The 18,839-nt window shown below is 47.8% G+C and overlaps 1 protein-coding gene across 6 annotated transcripts; it reads left to right on the top strand.

The window, feature by feature from the left end:
* Positions 1 to 48: 48 nt before the first annotated feature.
* Positions 49 to 18,174, top strand: DDX24 (DEAD-box helicase 24). Of its 6 annotated transcripts, none has more exons than XM_027957351.2 (9): positions 49 to 109; positions 1,445 to 2,161; positions 8,724 to 9,236; positions 10,329 to 10,482; positions 10,800 to 11,315; positions 12,242 to 12,317; positions 15,436 to 15,624; positions 16,924 to 17,053; positions 17,626 to 18,174. In XM_027957351.2, exons 2-9 carry the CDS (start codon positions 1,447 to 1,449, stop codon positions 17,898 to 17,900), a joined length of 2,568 nt encoding a protein of 855 aa, XP_027813152.1. In that variant the 5' UTR covers positions 49 to 109; positions 1,445 to 1,446; the 3' UTR covers positions 17,901 to 18,174. The 6 variants fall into 6 exon arrangements, with proteins under 6 accessions (XP_027813152.1, XP_027813151.1, XP_011954368.2 ...); XM_027957350.2 differs by having other exon boundaries at positions 1,442 to 2,161; XM_012098978.3 differs by having other exon boundaries at positions 49 to 147.
* The last annotated feature ends 665 nt before the right edge of the window (positions 18,175 to 18,839 follow it).

Here is an 18,839-nt window from a genome sequence, read left to right as displayed (position 1 = left end):
GGGCGGGACTTCCTTCGCTGCGTGCACGCGTGCCTGCGTGAAAGTCCCGCCCCGGAACTGCGGCGGACGCTGCGGCGGCACGCCGGCGCTGCTTGTTTGGAGGCGTTCGGTAGGCTTCTGAGGGGGTCGCGGCCGGGTAGCCTCGCGGTGAGTGCCGGAGCGGGGTGGGGGCGGGCTCTCACTGCGGGCTCCTCCAGGCCCTCGGGTTCTGGGGACCAGAGAGGGGTGGCCGCCGGCCTTGTCAAGTGCCCTGGCCGACCCTGCCATGGGGGCCTCTTCTGGGGCCTCCGAACCAGCCGAGCGGACGTCAGGGCTTGGCTGGTTCGGCTTCTCCGCTTGATGGGCCCGTTCGAGCCTGAGACGAGGCGCTGGCGCGGCGCCGGGCTCCATAGGGAGGGACCCTCCGGCTTACCCCGCGAGTCACACTCCACGTCCTCGCCCCGCTTGTGCCTGCCCCTCACGCCTGCCCGCGTTAGTGAGGGTTGTCTGTGGTCGCGGATGCGGGGCGGAGGTGGACCTTCCCTGCGCGCTGGCGTGCTTTGCCCACCGGGCGCGATGCTAAGCGGTTCTGAACGTGCGCCACTTTTTCGTCATGGCGTGACAATCCAAGGAGTCGCAGGCTCTCTCATCCCCGTTTTCCAGACGAGGAACTGAGACTCGTGCAGATTGATAAGGGCCACCCCAGACCCAGAGCTGACCAGTGACGCGTCAAGATTTGAACCTAGGTCTCCCTTTGTTTCCACGGAAGCTATGATTTTCCTCTGCCTTTCTGAAAAAGGGAGAACGTGGATCAAGTTCCAGTCAAATGAGTTGTGCATCAGTGGTTTTTAAATTACTTAAAATGTAATGATTAAAGCTGATTGGGTTTTAAGTCACTTGCCAACAGCCAGAGTGGTGACACAGGCATTTGACCTCTTGGGGTAAGATTGAGAGGGAAGAAAGCTTTGTGCACTCCGTAGAGCCGGCACCCTCCAGCGACCCCCTCTTAGATTCTTATTCTGGCTTCTGAATGGCTTGGGAGTGGTAGGCTTCACCCTCCACGCTTTAGGTGAGTTTACTTGTTGCATAGAACATTTTGTGATTTAGCAGGTAAATCCTTCCCACCTTTTTAAAATATGAGAACTCTGAGGTTCAGGGAGGATTGAGCAGGACCTGCCAAGGGCACCCAGGCAGTAAGTATTGAGTCTGAAATCCACACTAGATCTAGCTCATCTGTCTTTGCTACACCTCCTGTGTCCTCTCTGTTGTAGGCCTAGCTGCGTGCTCTTGGGTACATTTCTTCCCTTCTGTGATCTTCTCCAGCTGGCAGCATCAGTGTTAGAGCCATCTTTGTGTCCTTACTTTTTTGTAAGACCTGATAGCTGCTTAGGAAATATTTGTTGCCTCAGGATCCTTTGCTTCTCAGTTGCCAATCTAATGGAACATTTTTTTTCCTTTTCAGCAGCCATGAAGTTGAAAGAGAAAAAATCAAGGCCGAAGCCAACAAACTGTGGCAGATTTCAGAAGAAGGGAATCAAAGTTGTGGGGAAATGGAAGGAGGTGAAGATAGACCCAAATATGTTTGCAGATGGACAGATGGATGACTTGGTGTGCTTTGAGGAACTGACAGATTATCAGTTGGTCTCCCCTGCCAAAAGTTCCTCCAGTCTTTTCTCAAAGGAAGAGCCCAAGAAGAGAAAGGCACAGGCTGTTGCAGAAGGAGAGGAGGAAGGAGAGCCTGGCTCCTCAAAGAAAAAGATGAAGTTGAAGAAGAATAAAGATGTGGAAACTGAAGGAACTAGTTCCCAGAAAGTGTTTGAGGTCAAAGATATTGAGCCAGCGCCCCAGGGAGAGGGCACAATTTGTCCTGATCCAGAGGTAGGGGAGATGGCATCAGAAAGCCCGGCCCAGACTGTATTAAAAAAGAAGAAAAAGAAAGGGAAAAAAAAATCAGAGCCTTCCCAGGGTACTTCTCCAAAGATGCCCAAAAAAGCAAAAACGTGGATGCCTGAAACGCATGATCACAAAGCAGATGTGTCAGCTTGGAAGGATCTGTTTGTACCCAAGCCGGTTCTCCGAGCACTCAGCTTTCTAGGCTTCTCTGCCCCCACACCAATCCAAGCGCTGACCTTGGCACCTGCCATTCGTGACAAACTGGACATCCTTGGGGCCGCTGAGACAGGTAAGGGCATTCTTATCTGGCCAGGGTGAGATTGCTTCTGGATTGAGTTTGTGGCCACTAACAGGCTGGATGGTTGGGAGACTGGGGAATGTTGGGAACATGACCACAAAAGAAAGCACTGTTGCATGAAGACTTTAAGAAGTCAGCTAGCTCTGAGTTGAAGTAGCTCACTTCCTGATTGGTGCCCTATGCAGGTCACTTTATTTCTCTCAGCCCTGTAGACTGCATTATCAAGTGGAGATAGGTGAATTCAGTACCTACATCTTTCGCTGTGTGCTGTGTACTTAGTCGTTCAGTTCTGTTGGGCTCTTTGCAACCCCATGGACTGTAGCCCTCCGGGCTCCTCTGTCCATGGGATTCTTCAGGCAAGAATACTGGAGCGCATAGCCTTTCCTTCTCCAGGGAATCTTCCCAACCCAGGGATTGAACCTGGATCTCCTATATTGCAGGTGAATTCTTTACCACTGAGCCACAAGGGAAGCCCTCTTTGCTATGTGGGTTAAGTGTAAATGCTTACTAAATTTATACATTTACCTAATAGTAAACTGCTAACAAAAAGCAGTAGTAAACTAAAATTTACACGGTACATCGTAAGTAATCTGTGAAAGCGAAAGTCACTCAGTCGTGTCCTACTCTTTGCGACTCCATAGACTATACAGTCCATGGAATTGTCCAGGCCAGAATACTGGAGTGGGTAGCCTTTCCCTTCGCCAAGGGATCTTCCCAACCCAGGGATCAAACCCAGTTCTCCCTCATTGCAGGCAGATTCTTTACCAGCTGAGCTACCAGGGAAGCCCCAGTGATCTGTAAATGGTAGGTTTTTCTCAATTCTCGAACCTTTTCTGCATGATTCGGGGGTAAAGTGGGACCAGATCAGCCCTCTGGAGAGGTAGATCTTTATTAGTATAAGGAAGTGTCTAATTCTCAAGAGTTGTCTACAGATAAAAAGGGCTGCATTGGGAGTTGGTGGGTTTATTGGCATTGGAAGGTTTTGAGTGTGTGATAACCATTGGGTAGATTTTATAGGCAAATTTGGGCAGGAGGTGACTGTTGGAACTAGGCATTGTGTAAAGATCCCTCATACCCTGGGCCATCTACGGCTTTGTGAAGCGATGATAGGTTGACACCCTGGGAAACTAAACTGCTGATGGGGGTAAGGAGCAAACAGACCTGAAACTATTAGTCCACCTTGACCAACAGTAGCCATCAGACATGACATATGCTATGCAAGCCACACGTGCAATTTAAAATTCCCTAGGAGCCATATTAAAAAAGTGAAGATTAAATTTAACAATATATTTAACCATTACATAACATTTCAGTATTAATTAATGTAAAATTATTAATTAGATATTTTCTGTTCTAATTTTTATACTATTTTCAAAATCTGACGTGTATTTTGAACTTGCCACCCATCTCAGTTTAGAGCAGCCACATTTTAAGTGCTTGATAGTTGTACGTGGCTAGTGGCTACTATATTGTATGGCATAGAACTGTAACCAAAGTGGGGTGGCTGCTCGCTCCTCAAAAGCCAGTGAAGAGGCCAGGTTGGTGGAAAGGAGAGTTTGCTTTATTTTGGATACCAGCAATGGGGAGTTGGGGAAGACTCCTGTCCAAAGGCTGGCTCTCCCCCTGCCACCCCCATGACAAACAGTGGGCAAGAACTTTTATAGACAGAGGGAGGGGGCTTCATGCAAAAACAATGCAGTCAGCTCTGAGACATCTTGAACTTGGTCATGGGTAGTCTGACCAGCCTCATTTTGACTGTTTTAAGTTCAGTTAGTTTCAGCTCCAAGGTCTGTCTGTTTCAGTTTTCTGGAGGTCAGTCCTCAGAAATGTGGCAGCTTATGGGCTTTCCTGGTGGGTCAGTGTGTAAAGAATCCATCTGCCAAGCAGGAGATGCAGGTTTGAGCCCTAGGTTGGGAAGATCCCCTGGAAAAGGAAATAGCAATCTACTTCCAATATTTTTGCCTGGGAAATCCCATGGGCTGAGGAGCCTGGGGGGCTACAGTTCAAGGGGTCACAAAAGTAGGTCATAACTTAGTGACTAAATAACGACGATGTCACGGCTACAGTCTGGTCATCATGCAGTTAACTTCTTTGATCTGGTGGGAGTTTCAGTATCTACAAGACAGCTCACAGGATGTGGCTCAGAATGTTAGCTACAGCTCTTGAAAAGCAACTAAAGGTCCCTAACTGTGTTTATTGACTAAACTGTTATTATCTAGTCTTGTTGGATTGCTTTCCTTTTTTTCTGCGTTTTCTCACTTCTTTCATTAAACTTACTGTTTGGCTCAAGTTTTTCCACAGACAAAAGGCAGGCAGAGGGTATGGTGGGGAAGAACTATTGGGTCCTGCTCTGTTTCAGAAATAGACCATCTAGAAACTTTGTGCCTTAGATTTCTGGAAGAGTGGTCAGGAAACTTGAGGTGAGGTCCTGTATAAAAGTCACAAAGATGGGAGAGGGAGGAAGCCCCAGGAAGGGGGAATGAAGGTAACAGTATTAAAACATTTCTTTAAAATACTTCACGCAGTGTGTTACACGCATTATATTGATGAAAGTTCTCACAGCCACTCTGAGATGGATGCCATTATTATTCCCATATTACTGAAGAGGAAACTCAGCGTCACAGGATAGACAGTGCCCCTAAAACTGCCCCACTGAAAGCGGTAGTGCTAGGATTCTAGACCAGATCTGTGTGCTGTTCAGCGCTGCTATAGGACTTGCGTATGTGCAGAGAGGCCTGGAGGCAGAGGCCAGGTGTGAGCCACTGTGGCTAGAGATTGGCATTTGGGTTTTTACCGCAGATCCTCTCAGGCTGTTTCTCTTGAGTGCTATGGATCCACAGGTCTAAGTCTCAGAGACAAACTGCTATAGACAGACTGTTGCCAATGTAGGTAATGAACTTACCCATTACCCCCAAAAGATATTTAGGCCCCTTAATAATCACGCCTTCCCTGGTCCCCTCCTTGTCCATCCCCAGATAACCTCTAATAGTCTTTTTATCACTATAGATTAGTTTGCGTTTTCCGGAATTTTAAAATAGATCCTACAAATATGTAAATTTTGGGGAGGGCGAATCTCTGCGCTTTAACTCAGCATACTTTGAGATTCCACCATGTTATTGCAAATACCAGTGGTTCATTTCTTTCCATTGATAAGCGGCATTCCACTGAATGGATATAGTGCAGTTTGTGTTATCTGTGTTGATGGATGGTTATGGTCTTTCTAGTTTTTGGCATTTATAAGTAAAACTATCATAAATATTGGCATATCAGTCTTTGTGCGGATGTATGCTTTGATTCATTGGCTGAATACCTAGATGTGGAATGGCTAGGTCTTAAGGTAAATGTAACTTTTTAGTAGTTTTCCAAAGTGATTGTACCATTTTACATAATCACCAACTTATGAGTTTGAATTGGTCCAAGTCCTTGCCAGTGCTTAGTGTGGTCAGTCTTTAATTTAATTTAGATTTTAAAAGTTTTTGGTGTTACTTCCTTGTGACTTTAATTGGTATTGCCAAAGTGACTAGTTAAGCAGCATCTTTTCAAGTACTTAATTGTCATCCATGTCATCATCTTTGGTGATGCCTGCTTAGTTCTTTTGCCTGTGTTTTAATTGGGTAGTGGTTTTATCACTGAATTCATTATATATTCTAGACACACCTCCTTCATCAGATATATGACGTGCATTTTTCTCCCCTAGTTTGTACCTTATCTTTTAGTTCTCTTCTGAGGAGCAGGAGGTATTATTTTGGTGAAGTTTAAATGATCTTTTACAGATTTGCTTTCCTGAGAATCTTTTGCCTAACACAAGATCACAAAGATTTTCTCCTACATTTTCTTGTGGAGGTGTTATTAGTTTAGTTTTAGGTTCTGTGTTTCGGTTCCTGTGTTAACTTTTTTGGTGAGAAATATGGATCAAAGGTTTGGTTTTGTTTCACATTGAAAGTGAAGTCTCTTCAGTCGTGTCCAACTCTTTGTGACCCAATGGACTGTAGCCTACGAGACTCCTCCATCCATGGAATTTTCCAGGCAAGAGAACTGGAGTGGGTTGCCATTTTTGCATATGGATATCTAATTACTCCAGCATTGTTTGCTGAAAAACTACTCTTTCCCCACTAAATTGCTTCCACATCTTTTTTGAAAATCGGTGACGATATAGGTGTGGGTTAATTCTGGAGTCTTCTCTTTTCCATTGACCCATTTGTCTATCTTTACTGTTTTCCCAACACCACACAGTGTTGGATAGTGTAGCTTTAGGTAAGACTTTGTGTAAGTCTTTAAGTCAGGCAGTGTAAGTCCTCCAACTTTGTTCTTTTTAAAAGTTGTTTTGAAAAAAAAAATAAAAATAAAAGTTGTTTTGGCTGTTCTGGTGACTGCAGCCATGAAATTAAGTGACACTTGCTCCTTGGAAGGAAACTATGACCAGCCTCGATAACATATTAAAAAGCAGAGACATGACTTTGCCAACAAAGGTCCATCTAAGTCAAAGTTATGGTTTTTCCAGTAGTCATGTATGGATGTGAGAATTGGACTATAAAAAAAGCTGAGCGCCAAAGAATTGGTATTTTCGAACTGTGGTGTTGGAGAAGACTCTTGAGAGTCCCTTGGGCTGCAAGGAGATCAAACCAGTGAATCCTCAAGGAAATCAGTCCTGAATATTCATTGGAAGGACTGATGCTGAAGCTGAAACTCCAATACTTTGGCCACCTGATGTGAAGAACTGACTCATTGGAAGAGACCCTGATGCTGGGGAAGACTGAAGGCAGGAAAAGGGGATGACAGGGGATGAGATGGTAGGATGGCATCACTGACTGAATGGACATGAGTTTGAGTAGGCTCTGGGAGTTGGTGATGGACAGGGAAACCTGTCATGCTGCAGTCCATGGGCCGCAAAGAGTTGGACACGACTGAACGACTGAACTGAACTGAGGCCCTTTGCATTTCAGTATGAATTTTAAAGATAGCTTTTCAGTTTCTTCAGAAAAGCCAGCTAGTATTCTGATTAGGATTGCATTGATTACAGAGCCAACTGAGGATGTGACATCTAGACAGTCTGGAATCTTCCAGTCCATGAATACAGTCCATCTCTCCAGTTTTTTAGGTCTTTGCTTTTTCTTACTGGTATTTGTAGCTTTCAGTGTATATACTTCTGCTAGCTTTATCCTTAACTGCTTAATATTTTTGATGCTTTTGTAAGTAGTAATTTAAAATTTCCTATTTCTGTTGCTAGGAAGTAGAAGTATGCGTTTATTTATATTGATCTTGTATCCTGCAACTTGGTATGATTAACTGGTTTTCTGAAGATTACATAGGATTTTCTACAAAGGTGATTATGTCATCTGGTCTGGTTGCCTTTTGTTTACTGTTTTCTTACCACACTGGCTAAAACTTTTGGGCACCATTGCTTGGTCCCTGATTTGGGGAAAAATGTTCAGTGTTTCATCATTAAATATGATGTTAGCAGTAGGTTTATCATATTTAGCTTCTATCAGGTTGAGAAAATTCTCGTCTGTTTCTAGTTGGAGAAAGATTCTTATCAGGAATGGTGGTGGTATTTTTTTTTTAATGCCTTTTCTGCACATATGGGATGCATACTTTTTTCATTTCCAATTTGTTGATGATGATAAACTGAATTTAGTTGCAATATATTATTCCATTTATACATCGTTGGATTTGATTTGCTAAAATTTTGTTGATTTTTTAATTTCTATTAATGGGATATTTGTAGTTTTCTTATAATGTCTTTGGTTTTGAAATCAGAGTAATACTGGGCCCAGAATGACTTGAAGTATTCTCTTCAGTTTTCTGAAGGAGTGTGTGTAGAATTGGCATTTTTCTTCCTGAAATATGTGGTAGAAGTCATCTCAGAAAATGGGCAGCTCTAAGGAACAAGGTACTATAAGCAAGAACTCAGCTCGTTTTACTCTGAAAAATCATCTGTGAGTTTTTTGAGGCCTGTGATAAAAGCTTCTTCATATAGAGATCACTTATTTCCTTCTGCCTGGAGCATTGTAATTTTGGAACCACTTTAAATTCTCAGCCTGAGGTATTTTGTTTCGTTTTGTTTTTTGACCACATAGATGGGCTCCATATACGTTCAGAGGCTAGTTTGAAAGTGTTTAAGCATAGACAAAAGCTTTAACGTTTCCTTGAAAACTAAGAAAACTTTCTTTCACTACCTCCTTCACCAAAGAAACGTTCTGGGAACGTATTATACAGATTTCCCTTTTTTACCCTGCAGTTTTATGTTCTTCCACAACAGCAACAAAACACTCACACCCGCAACCCACCTGTCTCTTCAGGTCTCATCGTTTGGCCACGTGTCTTCGTTATTGTTGGCCTGAGCTCTCGGTGCCGTCTGTCACACGCGCCCTCAGGTGCCTCGGTGCAGTGCGGTTGCGATGCCGGCGCAGGGTGGGAGGGGCTTTGCGTTGGTCAGGGTGGCGCTTGGCTGTCTCAGGGTCCCTTATTCCGAGTGAAGAATGGAACCTCAGGCAAGAGTGTGTACCTCTGTTGATTCACACAGTTTTTGTTTGTGTTTTGTTCTGCTTTTAAGGAAGTGGGAAAACTCTTGCCTTTGCCATTCCAATGATTGACGCGGTGCTGCGGTGGCAGATGAAGAAGAAGCCTACCCCAGCTCTAAGGAACACAGCAGCTCCACCTGGGGAGACCGGCGATGAGGCTGGAGCTACATCTGGAGCTTTGCCTGATGAGATTGGAAGTGAGGGTGAAGCACTTCCCAGTGAGGTTGGAGCGAAGACTGGAACACCACCCAGCCAGGCAGGAACCAGTACTGGAGCTGCCTGCTCAGACCAGGGGCTGCCGTCCTGTGACGGTGATGTTGACGCTGGTGAAGGACCCTCTTCCCTGATGAGGGAGAAGCCCATCCCCAACCAGGAAGGAGACCAGGTGGAAAAGCATGATGGAGAGCAGACCGGAAAGGTGAAGCGAGGGTTGGGGGGCAGCGCTGTGCCGCCGCGGCGTCCTCTGCTCGGCCTGGTTCTGACTCCCACTCGAGAGCTCGCTGTGCAGGTCAAGCAGCACGTCGATGCTGTGGCCAAGTTTACAGGTCAGTTTAATTCATTGAATAATGTTTCCTGAAAGCATCGCAGTGGCGGGGGTGGTAGAGGTGACTGAGCTGTGCCTCCTGCCCTCTAGAGGAAATTTGATTTGCCAGAGAATTAAGCCCGACAGAAAACTGTTCAAGTGACACATTCTTAATTCTCCCAAGGATAACACATAGCTAACGCTGTTCTAGCTGCATAAGCAATTAGTTACCTTACTGACTACAGTGGATACTTGGGACAGGGTTTGGCAAACCACTATTTAGGGGGTGGTTTGTTTATTTTTTTTCTGGCAAATAAAGTGCTGTCACGCCTGTGTATTTACACATTGTCTGTGGCCACTTTTGCACCACCACTGAAGAGTGGAATGGAGACACTAGTTGTGACAGAGACCATTTAGCCCACGCACGGGGCCACTAACTGTTGACTGTGAAAAAGTGTGCCGACTTCTGCTTTAGGGCATGAGCACTTAATTTTCTCAGGGAATTCCTTGGGAAAGGCTGGGTAGTGGGGGTTTCAATTCTATAGCAAAAGGAACGATTCTTTACCAAGCTCTTGCTGTGTATGTGAGGCACTTGACTGAGCACTTCGCCTGCATGATCCTTTTTGTTCCTCCCACACTGGATACCTTGAGAAGTCCTCCACTGGAGAGGAGAAGAGAACACTAGGCATTAGAGGAGATTGAGATGAATCGAGATTGAGATGAATCTGCATTGAGGGGGACGGGCAGGAGTTCCCCCGGGAGAAGTGTCACAGCTGCTGGTTCCATCTCTCCCAGCACTGCGGTGTGCCACTGGTCTGCTTCTCCAGAGCCTCGGATGTCACCATGCCTGGGTTCAACTCCAATGCTACTGTTGTGGGTGAGGGGAAAGAGTAGAAAAAATGAGGTTGAGGGAGTAGGCCAGGCCTAGACCATAGCAGACCCGGTAAGCCCTCCAGTAACGGCATCAGCAGGCCAGGCCAGCTCTTAGCACTCCCCTGGAGAGGGGAGCTGTGCCGCTGACTGGCAGCCTTTGCTAATCTGGGGGCACTGGTGTTCACGGTGGAAGAAATAAGCAATCAGACTAACACTGTCCCTCGTGTTGTGTGAACCATAGGCATTAAAACCGCTATTCTGGTTGGTGGAATGTCCATGCAGAAACAGCAGAGGATGCTGAACCGCCAGCCGGAGATTGTGATCGCCACTCCAGGCCGGCTGTGGGAGCTAGTTAAAGAAAAGCACCCTCATTTGAGCAACCTTCGGCAGCTCAGGTGAGAGTGCCTCCCTTTTCCCCCACTCCCTGTTCTGAACTGGGCCTGAGGTGAGCTGGCACAGTGCATCCTCCCTGTCACAAAGTGCCATCGTGGGGTACTAAGCCTTGGTACTAGGTACCCTACTAGGTACTAGGGACTTGGCCTTTAGAAAACCAAGTATGCGTGCGGGAGGTTAGTTGAGGGCCCTGGTGGAGGTGGTGAAAGTGGTGTTTGTCTTGGGTTGGGCGGGGGCGGGGGCCACTGGTGGAGTATGCCGTGGTGGCTCCCCTCCCCTGCTGCTAACCTGGTGATCACGGGTCTGTCTGGATCTGTAGGTGCCTGGTGATCGATGAGGCTGACCGGATGGTTGAGAAAGGCCACTTTGCTGAGCTCTCACAGCTGCTAGAGATGCTCAGTGATTCCCAGTACAACCCAAAGAGACAGACTCTTGTTTTTTCCGCCACACTGACCCTGGTACATCAAGCTCCTGCCCGCATCCTTCACAAGAAGCATGCCAAGAAAATCGACAAAACTGCCAAACTTGACCTCCTCATGCAGAAGATCGGCATGAGGGGCAAGCCCAAGGTCATTGACCTCACAAGAAAGGAGGCTACGGTAGAGACGCTGACAGAGACCAAGATCCATTGTGAGACTGATGAGAAAGACTTGTATCTGTACTACTTCCTGATGCAGTATCCAGGCCGCACCTTAGTGTTTGCCAACAGTATCTCCTGCATCAAGCGCCTCTCCGGGCTCCTCAAAGTCCTGGATATCATGCCACTGACCCTGCATGCCTGCATGCACCAGAAGCAGAGGCTTAGAAACCTGGAGCAGTTCGCCCATCTGGAGGAGTAAGTCAGGCCTGTCCACAGACTGGCCATTGGGTCCAGGTTGCCAGGAGGGTGGGAAGCTCCCTTCTCTCTTGGGAGCCTTATTAATAGAAGGTAGTCCTCCAGTCTTTTTTTAAATTTTGCATAGCATGAGGCAGGTTCGCTCTCATCTAGTACATTTATTTTAAAAACATCCCTCAAGTGCTTTTGACTCTCCTCAAACTACACATACGTTATGAAACGTCATCCAGTACATATTACTGAGTGCTTGTTTTGAACCTGCTACTGTTCTAGGGCCTGGTAATAGAATAGTGCATAACACAAAGTCCCTGCTCACAGGGAGTTTACATCCATGTGGAGGGAAAAGTAAGTATATAGTTTGTCAAGTGGTGCTAAGAAGTAAAGTTACGTAGGGAGTTGAGCAGACTGTGGGTGTGTGGTCTGGGAGGCTTTTCTCATAAGGTGAGATTGGAGCAGAGTGTGGAAGAAAGTAAGGAAATGTGACTGTCTGAGGGAAACCATTCTGGCCTGAAGGGTGCTAAGCAAAGACTTGGCGGATTTGGCATGTTTGAGCAGAAGCAAGGATGTCTACCTGTGTGACTGAGGGAATTAAGTGGGAGGGTGATAGGAGACGAGGTCACGGACCTAGAATATTACCTTATTTAATTCACTTAAAGTAGTCTGTGTTATTGCAGAGTGTGGCTTTATTGATTGTGGCCAGTGAAACCCAGTTTGGATCCTGGCTCCACAGCCGAATAGGCATGTATGTATCTTGGGAGGTTAATATCTGTGAGCCTCAGTTTCTTCATCTCTCAAAGGGAGATACATAATAGTGTTATCTTGTAGAGTGTTAATAAGGGTTGCAGTATTTAGAGTACCCGATTGTGGTAAGGAGTTGATTAATGACAGCTGTTAGTTGTTATTAATAAGCTTTCTCTCTACCACAGTTGTGTGCTCCTGGCAACAGACGTGGCAGCTCGGGGCCTGGATATTCCAAAAGTCCAGCATGTCATCCATTACCAGGTAGGGGCATCGGGGAATTTGTGGGCATCTCCCAGCATTGAGCAGGGGATTTTTAAAGCAAAGGTTGAGGGAGAGAGCAAGGAGAATTGTTGGTCCCAAGGCCTCATGCAACAGAGAATACCACTGGTGTCTGGTCAACTAGCTGCTTCCACTTACTATGGTGAGATTTATTCTCCAAAACCTCTTGACATTGTCTGATGTCAGATAGCCCCTCTCTTTTTGACTTGGGCTGGCTACATAATACTGGCAGGTTAGAGTCTTAGTTTCTTCCATGAAATGGGCATAGTAAAGTTTAGCATGTAAAATGATTGCCCTGCTATAGAGAAAAGAGTGGTGGTTAAGTCCTGCAAGGTGAAATAGGTTATTATGTGCGAGGAGTTTAGAAAGCCAGGCGGCACTTCCTAAATGTTAGCTGCTGTTGATGCGGACATTAGTATTAGTGTGTGAACCTAGGGAAAATTAGCAGAGAGTGGTGGTTGGGAGCATGGGCTCTCGAACCTCACTTCCAGCCTTTGAATGCTTATTGGCTGCTGCTGAGTGGGTTAGCTTTTGGCATGTTACTGAGTGTCTTTGGTTTCAATGTCATTGTAAATTGGGAGTGGTGATGCTGCTACCTACTTCATGGGGTTACTCTGATTAAATGAGCTAATGCTGATGGATTACCTAGCATAGTATAAGTACTCAGTAACTGGTGTAATTATTCCTCCTTTTAAATCCTTGCTTTCTTTTTTTTCCTTTAAATCTTTCATGCTTTTAACAGTCTTTAAGGGTGCCAGTGCAGTTGAGCAAATCTTTATTCTTCCTCTCTTTGGGAGAGTCTGGGTCAGTCTATGAGAAATATCCAGATGAACAAAATACAGTTCCCAGCCCCTAAGAAATATCAAATCCACTAGAGGAGGTTAGATGCCTGCAGCCATAATTTTAAGGCAGAAGATACTAGAAAGTGGCAAAATAAAGTTGGACAAAGAGATAACTTCTGGTGTGGGAGGTTAGGTTGGAAAGTGCTTTCTAAAAGATGCTTGGCATTTAGGGATGGAGAGGATTCAGGCATGTAGAGGTAGGGAAGGAAGGAGGAGAGGTGTGGTAGTGGGCTGTTGCCGGGGAGTGAATAGAGGGGATGTGTACTCAAAGAGGAAGTGAAGGATGTTTCACTTCTGGCACCATCATCAACCATGGGTAACAGTGCTAAGAGCACTGAATTAAAGTTGCCCATTCTGGACCATTTTAGTTCACTCATTCCTGAAATGTCGATGTTTACTCTTGCTGTCTCCTATTTGACCACTTCATTTGCCTGGATTCATGGACCTAACATTCCACTTTTCTGTGCAGTGTTCTTTACAGCATCGGACTTTACTTCCGTCACCAGTCACATCCACGACTGGGTGTTGTTTTTGCTTTGTGTCAGCGTCTTCATCCTTTCTGGAGCTATTTTTCCACTCCTCCAGTAGCGTATTGGGCACTTACCAACCTGGGGAGTTCATCTTTCAGTGTCATATTTTTCTGCCTTTTCATACTGTTCGTGGGATTCTCAAGGCAAGAATGCTTAAGTGGTTTGCCATTTCGTTCTCCAGTGGGTCACGTTTTGTCAGAACTCTCCACCATGACCCATCTGTCTTGAGTGGCCCTACAGGGCATGGCTCATAGTTCATTAAGTTACATAAGGCTGTGAGCCATGTGATTAATTTGGTTAGTTTTCTGTGGTTGTGGTTTTCATTCTTTCTTCCCTCTGATGGATAAGGATAAAAGGCTTGTGGAAGCTTCCTGATGGGAGGGACTGGCTATGGGAAATCTGGGTCTTGCTCTGAAGGGCGGGGCCATGCTCAGGAAATCTTTAATACAATTTTCTGTTGACGGGTGGGGCTATGTTCTCATTACCAAATATGGTAGGGGTAATGGAGACCTTCTTCAAAAGGACTTATGCCAGCATGCTTCAGCTGCCAGGACTGTTGCAGTCAGTGCCCCTGACCCCACGGCAGGCCACTGCTGACCCACGCCTCCACTGGAGGCTCCTGGACACTCACAGGCAAGTCTGGCTCAGTCTCTTGCGGGGTCACTGCTCTTTTCTCCTGGGTCCTGGTGTATACAGGGTTTTGTTTGTGCCTTCTAAGAGTCTGGAAGTTCTGTAATCAAATCCCCCTGACCTTCAAAGTCAAATTCCCTGGGGGTTTTCAGTCCTTTTGCCAGATCCCCAGGTCGGGAAATTTGTTGTGAGCCCTAAAGCTTTTGGAACAGTGCGAGAACTTCTTTGGTGTAATTGTTCTCCAGTCTGTGGGTCATCTGCTCAGCAGCTCTATGGTGGGGCTAGTGGTGACCTCCTCCAAGAGGACTCAGGCCACGCGCCGCACCTCCCAGGTCTGCTGCAGCCAGAGCCCCTGTCCCCATGGCAGACCACTGCTGCCCCGTGCCTCTGCAGGAGACACTCAGATCCTCAGAGGCAGGTCTGGCTCAGTCTCCGTGGCGTCTCTGGGTCCTGGTGTGCACATGGGTTTGTTTGAGCCCCCCGAGTGTCTCTGGTGAGCATGGGATTTGATTCTAAACACAGTTTTGCCCGTCCTACCATTTTGTTGGGGCTTCTCCTTTGTCCCTGGATGTAGGTTATCTTTTTTCAGTGGGATCCAACATTCTCCTGTTGATGGTTTTCAGCAGTTAGTTGTAATTTTGTAGTTCTCGCAGAAGATGAGCATACATTCTTCTACCCCACCATCTACTGGGTCTGCCTGGAGCACTGCTTTGGGGAAGACACTGAGCATTGCCTAGGCTCCGTGGAGAAGACGGCTCTTGATTAGTGGTGTGCGCCGTGGTGTGGGGCGGGAGGGATCGCCAGCTCCCATGCCACGCTAGCTGTGGGTGACACACCCACTGTTTCTGCTTTGCATTGGAATGGTCATGAGAACCAGAACCAGGGCAGGGGGCAGAGCCTGCACAGTAAGGGGGCCAAACCTGGGGACGGTTTGGATGTGGGACTTAGGGAGGAGGGCTTAATCTCTCCACAGGGCTGGCAAGGTTTCTAGCTGCCTGGCTGGAAGGCAGGAGGGTCCTGCCTTGGGTTGTTGGCCTTGAGGGGACGAGTGGTGTTTGGTGACAGCCACATGTTGACCTCCCAGTTCTTCTTTGATAGGTCCCTCGCACGTCGGAGATTTATGTCCACCGAAGTGGTCGGACTGCCCGTGCCACCAATGAAGGCCTCAGCCTGATGTTGGTTGGGCCTGAGGATGTGATCAACTTTAAGAAGATTTACAAAACCCTCAAGAAAGATGAGGACATCCCACTGTTCCCTGTGCAGACAAAGTACATGGATGCGGTCAAGGTAAAAAGAAAAGCTGGAAGCCCAGCGCTGATGAGGGGCGGGCTTGTGCCGCTCCCTGGCTTTGCCCTGGGATTCCTGGAGTACTGCTTTTGGAAACGAATTCCTAGTTTTGTGGAAAAAAGAAATGGAGGGCGCCATTCCTCGAAGGACGGAGCAAAGGGTGAACGGCCAGAGTGAGGAGCTTTCTTCATGAGCCCTTCCTTTACTGTGCCCCTGAAACTTCTACCATCAACCGCCTCCCGCCGCTGGCCAGTGCAGCAAGCGTAGCTGTCTGGACACCTTATGGGACGGACGGATGGTTGTAGGGCAGTGGGGTCAGTGTGTCTCACTGAGGCAGAAACCAAGGGTCTGTCACATCCCTGAGGCAGATGCCTGTAATTCCTACCTTTGGGGTTTTACTTAACTCAGTAAACATTCAGTTAAGTGAGTGCTGCTGACTGTGGGCCGCAGCGTGTCAGGCAACAAAGTGGGGTGGCTGCATTTCCATAGGAGTCCGCTGGCTCGTGCGGCAGGTTGAAGTTCAGTGCAGATGAAGCACCCTGGGCGGGTAGGGGGTTTAGTTTCCTCCAGGCCTCCTGCAGGCAGAGATGTGAGGAGACGAAGAAGGGATTCCAGGAACTGGGGGAGCAAAAAGCAAGGAACAGCTCGTTCTGTTGGCTCCTCTGGTTCAAAAGGAATGCCAGTTGTGTGGGAAAATGAGGTGGGAGATGAGACGGACAAATGGAGATTACAGAGAGCCTCAGGAGCTACCAGGCTTCCTGTGGATCTTTTCCCCCACAAGATCTTGCCTTTTTTTTTTTTTTTTTTTGGTGTTTCCTGTCACTGCGGTTGAACCCAGTATGCATAAGGAGAATTGAAGTGTTTTGGGAGGAGGATGACGGGGGGAGGCAGTCCTGTGACAGGTCTGTGTTAGCCATGTAGAGTGAGAGCTGGGCCCTGACTCGGCTGTTGGGGTGTTTCCAGGTCGTAGCTTGGCTGTGGAGGTCAGCTGTGGTGTCTGGGAAACACGTTTCCCCTTTGAACACGTGTAGATTGGGAGTCTGACCGAGGTGGGCTGCCAGGAAGAGGGGCTGTTCACGTTGGCTTGGAAGGCTGGCTTTTGAGGTTCGTGTGTACACACTCACCAGTCGTGATTACTTTAACCAGGAACCCAAGCAAATGCTTTTTGATGGGAGCTGAGGTGTCTCTCTCTGAGCACTGACGTCAAGATCTTTTTTAAAAACACAACTTAAATGAGCCTTTTTTCCCCAGAGGCCCGAACCCTCTGTCGGATGAATACTCTCTCTACCTTGCCCCTAGGAGCGAATCCGTTTAGCTCGACAGATTGAAAAAGCAGAGTATCGGAACTTCCAGGCTTGTCTGCACAACTCTTGGATTGAGCAGGCCGCGGCTGCCCTTGAGATTGAGCTGGAAGAAGAAATGTATAAGGGTAAGGAGCCGGATGGGCTTGAGGAAGGGTTCATTCAGCTTTTAGCTTTGGTTTTTCAACTTCTGTCTGTTGGAGCCTCCCCCACCACCATAGGTCCCCTCAAAACCAGCAGGATACCTCCTCCTCCTTTGTGAGAAGCCCTAATCTCAGATGAGCCTAAAGCGCTCAGCTGTTGCCATCATCCGTCTGGAGGCTGTAGGTCCGTCCCTTGTGTGGAGGGATGGTGGAAGTCGGGGCAGGCTCTGAGACCAGACTGCAGGTGTTTGCTGCCTGTTCTCTTAACTAGCTGTGTGCCCAGGTCAGGTTACTCAACTCTCTGGTACCTATGCTGTCCTCATTTATAAAACTAGGGCATAAAGTACCTGCCTCATGGGGTTGAAGGACAGGGTGGCCCTGAGTGGTTCTCCTAAACTGTTGGAAGTTAGCCAACACTGGCCTCTGCCGAGAACCTAGGAGCCCTGTCTCCCCAAGAGGTCCAGAACATTTTTTCATCACAAGCATTATCCATCAAGGGAAAGAAAATGCTCCTGTAAGTCATAGTAAATGCGATCTATTTTGAATTGCGTTTCAAGGAGGAAGAGTTGACGAGCAGGAAGAGCGTCGGAGACAAAAGCAGATGAAGATCCTGAAGAAGGAGCTGCGCCATTTACTTTCGCAGCCGCTGTTTAAAGATGACCTGAAAACCAAGTATCCGACTCAGTCGGGCAAGCTACCCGTGCCCTTGTCTGCCCCAAGAAAGGGTGAGTCCGCGCTGAGCTGCCTTTCCAAACAGAAGAAGAAAAAGCAGCAGCAGCAGCCCAAGAAGCAGCCGCAGGAGCAGCCTCGGCCGAGCACAAGTGCAGGCTGACCGCCCCGGGCAGAGCCAGCTGCGACCGCACCGCGGCTGCGTTCCCCGGCTGTATGGAAACCTTCCCGCCTTGGATCTCACCCCACTGTCAGCTCTGCTTCCAGAAACCTCCCTCTCTTCCGCACCACCCCTCACAGCAGGACAGACCTCATACAGATTCGTGTTGTTTCAGAGTAAGAATTCTGTGTGCCAGCTTATATATTTCTGCATTTCGGTGCTTACAGGCTTCTTGTATGTGTAACTTGATTTTCTCAATTAAAAACAATGGTCAGAACCAACGCGTCACCTTGAGTTTCTGCCAGAGTCGGGGGACCCCGTCCAGTCCTCGGGCTGCAGCCTGCACGGTGTGGATGGAGCAGAGGCGGTGAGTTTCGCCGATCACGATGAAGTCATTTCTGCCTGGGTCCCCAACGTGTGTTCCCGCTTTTCTCCATGACAGAATCCTAGCAGCTCCTTCGCTCTTTCTGCCTCACAGCTGTTGTCTTGCCTGAGCCTCCTTGGGACGTGGGCAGGGTAGAGACTGCTGCTCTTGGGTTCCTAGAGAACACAGCTTCCTTAACCTCACTGAGCCCCTCGTGGGGAAGCCGGGAGCAGTGTGCAGAGTCTGACCGTGAGGCGTGCAGGCTCTGGCTCTGGCCAGTCTGCGGCCTGGTCTCACAGCTTCCCTCCTCTGTATGACAGAATGGTTGCTGCCCACGCTGTCACGCCCTCATTCCTTTCCCCCAGCCTTTGTCCCAGCATTTCCCTTGGCCTGTTTGCCTTTTCCCATCCCTGAGCAATGCTGGCCCCTGAACCCCAGGAGGTGAGGAGTTCCTCCTGTGGACACCCACAGCACTGGCCGCACTGGGATCTGGTATCTTGCTGGGCTCCCTGAGAGCAGAAGCTGCTTTATTTCCCCTTGCAGCCCTTGTGCCTAGATCCGGGCCTGGTGTAAATAGG

This window comes from Ovis aries, chromosome 18 (genome assembly GCF_016772045.2).
Source record: "Ovis aries strain OAR_USU_Benz2616 breed Rambouillet chromosome 18, ARS-UI_Ramb_v3.0, whole genome shotgun sequence".
In the NCBI taxonomy this organism is placed as follows: domain Eukaryota; kingdom Metazoa; phylum Chordata; class Mammalia; order Artiodactyla; family Bovidae; genus Ovis; species Ovis aries.
This window is presented reverse-complemented; position numbering and strand designations above follow the sequence as displayed.

What these genes read in the sequence shown, in the direction of transcription:
- DDX24 (XM_027957351.2), top strand. Translation starts at nt 1,447, where the DNA reads ATGAAGTTGAAAGAGAAAAAATCAAGGCCGAAGCCAACAAACTGTGGC. An exon ending in CAGTTCGCCCATCTGGAGGA is followed by an intron (nt 11,316 to 12,241) that starts GTAAGTCAGGCC and finishes TCTCTACCACAG; the next exon opens with TTGTGTGCTCCTGGCAACAG. An exon ending in AGTACATGGATGCGGTCAAG is followed by an intron (nt 15,625 to 16,923) that starts GTAAAAAGAAAA and finishes CCTTGCCCCTAG; the next exon opens with GAGCGAATCCGTTTAGCTCG.